General features: G+C 43.7%; 1 protein-coding gene across 5 annotated transcripts in view; it reads right to left on the bottom strand.

The window, feature by feature from the left end:
- Aoah (acyloxyacyl hydrolase) overlaps positions 1 to 2025 on the bottom strand; it is a 237719-nt gene extending 235694 nt beyond the window's left edge. Inside the window, exons 1-2 of one of the 5 annotated variants that reach the window (XM_023713541.1) lie at positions 1949 to 2025; positions 1299 to 1459 (exon numbers count right to left, since the gene is read on the bottom strand). In XM_023713541.1, the coding sequence (XP_023569309.1) occupies positions 1299 to 1459; positions 1949 to 1953 (166 nt within the window). In that variant the 5' untranslated portion in view covers positions 1954 to 2025. The other 4 variants (XM_023713543.1, XM_023713542.1, XM_023713544.1 and 1 more) reach the window with 4 other exon arrangements.
- Between the last annotated feature and the right edge of the window lie 2670 nt (positions 2026 to 4695).

Here is a 4695-nt window from a genome sequence, read left to right as displayed (position 1 = left end):
TAAGGCCCAGGGTAGGGAACTTGTCTAAATCCAAAAATTTGAGTTGCAACCCATCTAGAAGTAGAACTGACCTGACTCAAGCCTTCCTCATGTGTGTTTCCATCTGATAGGCTTCAGGGTTTTGTTTTGAGGAAATGGACTGGCAGTTAAGCACATAACAAAACCAAAGCACAGACAGGGTGACTTCCCAGGCATGGAGTAGGGGACAAACTTCTGTTTCCCAATCTCTGGAGAATAGATTTCCAAGGAATGAGGATCTTTAGGTTGTAATTTGAAAAGCTGGAGGTATATTATTTAACATGGGTAATGACCTGTGGTCACAGTTTTGGAAAGCAGGGCTAATTTAGGTGTTTTTCCATACTGTTTCCAGAAATAAATCCTAGGTGTTAGACTCTCTGTCCAGATTTTATGTGTAGAGCACATGGCTACCATATTACCCCTAGGTTTCTTTTTCTGATTTCTCAAGCTAGAATCCTATCTTGAACAGTTGTTACTGAATTGCTACTGACCGAGCAATTGCTACTCAGTTCAGAGTCTGTGTGGCTTCATGGACTATCCCGTCTAAATGCTCACAACAGCTGTGATCATTCCAGGTATAATGTGAAATCAATGGTCTCATGTTACTTCAGACTCACTTCCAAAAGAAAGCAAAAGCACCAAACCAAATGCAAACTGAAAACAACCTGAAAAAAAAGACATTTCACTAAGAGATAAGTCAGTTAGTTTGCACTTGACCAAGCCTGGATTCCTGAAGCAAAGGAGGCTAAGATAGTTGAATCCTAACTGTGTACAAATAGCACAAGTTCACACACATGACCCCAGTTCACAGTATCCCTGTGAAGTAAGTATTGGAAATAGGTACCCTGTTTCACTGGGAAGGACACAGAGGCAGTGTGAGGGTTAATAACCAATTCAAGATTTCATGACTGGAAAGAGACAGGCAAGAGAGGGAGAAGGCAGGCAACAATCAAACTCCCATTCTGAGGTCAAATTGAGGAGAAGGTGTTAAGAATTTTAGACTGTTGTAGCTATTTACTCAAGAGAAACAAATTCCATCCACCAATGAAGTAGAAGATTTTTCTGACATATTAAATTACCAACTACACATCACACTTCTGTCTACACCTACATACATTCTGTGAATGCCAACCCTAAGACTCAAAACTTATCAATGCCTGAGAGGTTATTGGTGCCTTGAAATTTCAAAGCCATGCATGTCATTGAGTAAGTGATCTATTGCACAAGCAAAGTATTAGACCTAATTTTATGTCCACATCAAAAAATACAAAAATACATACCTAGACAGTGGTGTCTACTGGAGTGGCCCATGCTGAACTGGTCATCAGAGGCTGGAGAGGCCGAGGAGCAAAGGAGCAGGAATAGGAACAAAGGAGTCCCTGCAAGGACTCTGCACGGGTACTTCATCTCCAAGTTCTCTAATGGAGTCACCACCTGCTGGCTGCCAAGACAGCCAAGAGAGGGGTAATGAACAGAACAATCCACACTCTCACCTCCTCTTCCTCTTTGTCACACATCTTCCCACCCCCTCCCCATTTTTCAGTAAGTATGAAGCAAATAAAAACCCACAGGAACACTCACAACCCACAAGCCAGTAATCCGAGAGAGAGAGACACAGGGTCTAGAACTAGGAGGAGGCAAGGGAGTCTTCGGTGTGCAGACCCGAGCTAAAAATTGCAGGACAGAGGAAAGTCCAGGTTTCACAGGGTAGCAATAACACTTCCGGCCTCCCCTGCTGAAGTCGGTGACCATAAACGGCTGGGATCATTCTGTGGGCCTACTTGGGTGGTGCTTCCCCTTTCACTCTTGCAAAATAAAACCAAAGTAAAGCTAACATTGAAGAGGAGAAAAATGCACCGCAAGCAATTGTCCTTCAGTAGTGTGATCACAGAGCCCACATAGAGCAGAAACTATGCTGCACTATACTCACAACATATTTAGTTTTGTGTGGTGAGGTCAGTCTTTTTGTTTTGTCATTAAGGAATATTCTGGAAGAGTAGCTTCTTGGCTCCAGAGAAGTCTTTTGGTGTGCAGAGTGTCAAGGGAGTCGATAAAACAAAATTTTAATGAAACAAGAAGAGTAAATGGTTAGAACCAGCCAACTCATATCTATGTTCGACTGAGTGGACTGCATCTATATTCCCAGGATTTCAAAGAGCAATATTTCCTACCTGGGGGTGCTTTGTCCATTTCTAAGAAGCAGCTTTTCTGCTTTGAAGGTGACAATGAAACACTGCTTTTTATAAGCAAGAAAAACTTAGAAAGATCATAGATAAAGTAAAGGCATTTAATCTAAATGCTTTATTCTAAAATAAGATACAGCGAAGTCATGTGACATTATCAGACAAAACCAGAGGACAGGGCCAAAGTACCACTGAGTAGATAAGAAATCATGCGGTTCTTTCTGTCCCTGCTTAGGCCTCAAGAAAAGCTTATTACAGACTGTGATGTATTATGAAAGCTATCTATATTGGCAGCTCTTCTTTAAAGACTAGAAGTTTAAGTAGCAGATGGAGTTCTAGAGCCCTATCTTTTCCAGTGTGTATGAAATATCAATCTTTTTGTGGTTTGAAAATTTTTCAGGCAGGTATTCATCTTACAGAGGTAATGGGGCTAAAATTCTCAAACCTGCAGCAGAGAGTCACACTTGTGAGTGTTTATCTCCTTGCAACCCCAGAACTGGATGGACCAACAAATGCCAGGGGTATTTGGATGTGCTTGGCCACCCAGGAACCTGTGACTTTCCTGAGGAGAAGATGCTGCTGCTTCAGATCTTGACCCTGTGACCAAAGGAAGCTTTGAGGATCACTTGGGCCATCACAGGGGTAGAGCCTAGACTTTGAAGTTGCAGAGGCTTCCTGGGAAGACTGGATATTGGGGTGAGGAGGACAGAAAGGCTCACGTTCAAGCTGTGTGGCTATATTTGTCCTCTGAGGAATGTCAACTTTCTCTTTTCTGTTGCTTCCTTTTGTGGGGAGAAGGATAACATCTGCATCACGGGGTGCTGGAAAGACTCAGGCAGCTGCTGTATCAAGGGATGAAGCACTGCATCTGGTGAGAATTTCCTGCTTATAAATCAGAGCCCCAGCTATTTTCCAGCAGGGTTGAGATGGCACTGATGCTCTTCAAGGGAGGTCTAAGAACGTGGTGATTGCAGTGTAAGTTGTGAGGTGTGGGGATATGCTGTAGGCACAAAAGGGGAGTATTTATCGAATTCTTTTTCTGTGCTTGGTGAAATTCCAGGCATACATGATCTGGTTCATGTAACCAGAGATTGGGGAGGAATCTTCTGAGGGCTCATGGAAGAGCATTCTATTCAGGCTCCGGGTCCCTCAAGGACCCCGTGCTGTGAGCAGGTCCAGGAAATCTCAGGGTGGGAGAAATTTCTTAGTGTAAGTCTGTGCCCAAGTTTATGACATTCATCCTGTGTATGTGAATTGGGCATTTACATCCAGACCCTTCACAAGGATGATGAACTCCAAGAATGTGTGCTGTGCTTTGATTTTTGGACTGCCATAGTGAGTACCTCTGACATGGCTGAGCAGACTCCTTGCCATGTCTGGGATTGAGATTCTGCCACTGGAAAAGAAGACAAAATGATCTGCATCATAGCATGTACTAAGGTAGTGCCTGACATTGTGGGTTTCAATTAATGGAAATGCTTTCCATGCTTGGAGGGTGCAATTCTACTTTCCAGATCAAAACAGCAGCAAAGAGACAACAGTGGTTTTTTACACTGAGCTGAGGGTGAAGTGTGGTACATACACACTGCTAACAAAACCTCAGTCCCAGCCCTTCTACCATCTGCACATGTTCCCTGTCCCTCAGGCTGGCTGGTGCCATTTCTCCCAGTGGGGCTGCCTTTGTTCATACAGCACTGAATATCAATGATGTAGGATCTCTGAATATCCTGCTGGAAGGCTTGCACCCACCTAAGATTGTGACAGCATATTAGATGCCTTATGATGTCCCCAAGGGACCCGTACTGTCAGACACTCCAAGTTTGATTTTCTCAAAATCTATTCTTGAGAATGAAATTTCTTTCTTGAAACACTTTTGTTACTTTGTTTGGAGAGCCCTGATTCAAGCCACAGCCTTTTTCTTTGCCGCAGGAGGCCAAGGACTGATAGCCTCTCGACGTTGCCCCTGTGGTCTGGCTGGCTTTGTATGAATACACCTGCTCCCTGATTACTTTTGACTTGCATTAGCCTCAACCATCTCTTTCACAGCAAGCTCCTTAATCAGAAAAGAATAAAAAAATGGGAAAAGGCCTGGGTGATAGAAGGTACAGTAAAAGCTAGCGCAGTGACAAAGGCGCTACTGTCTGGCTTTGTTCTTGTTCTGACGGTCAGGTTCATGCTGCCCTCTCCCTACTCCTGGCTTCCCGGGATTGTCTTCTGCAATCCTTGTTTTTCCTTTTACCTGCTTAACACAGATCCTTTGCAGATGTTCCTATTCTAGTTGCCTTCTGTTGTCCCTTGAACTTCAGCTCTCTGCTAAGGATGTGTCCAATTAGCCCATGTCCAGGAAGCATGTGAACTGTTTAAAAGATGACCTGGGTCAGGATGGGGAAACTGCGTGGCTCTTTGGCTTCACATCTCAGTAGGTGTGTACCCTGGGCAATCTGCTTTACTGCCTTGATTATTAGTTTATTTAACTATAAAATGAAGGACATAA

Source organism: Octodon degus, unplaced genomic scaffold (genome assembly GCF_000260255.1).
Source record: "Octodon degus isolate 3935 unplaced genomic scaffold, OctDeg1.0 scaffold00031, whole genome shotgun sequence".
Lineage (NCBI taxonomy): Eukaryota > Metazoa > Chordata > Mammalia > Rodentia > Octodontidae > Octodon > Octodon degus.
Note: the sequence above shows the minus strand (reverse complement) of the source record. Positions and strands in the feature narration are given on the sequence as shown.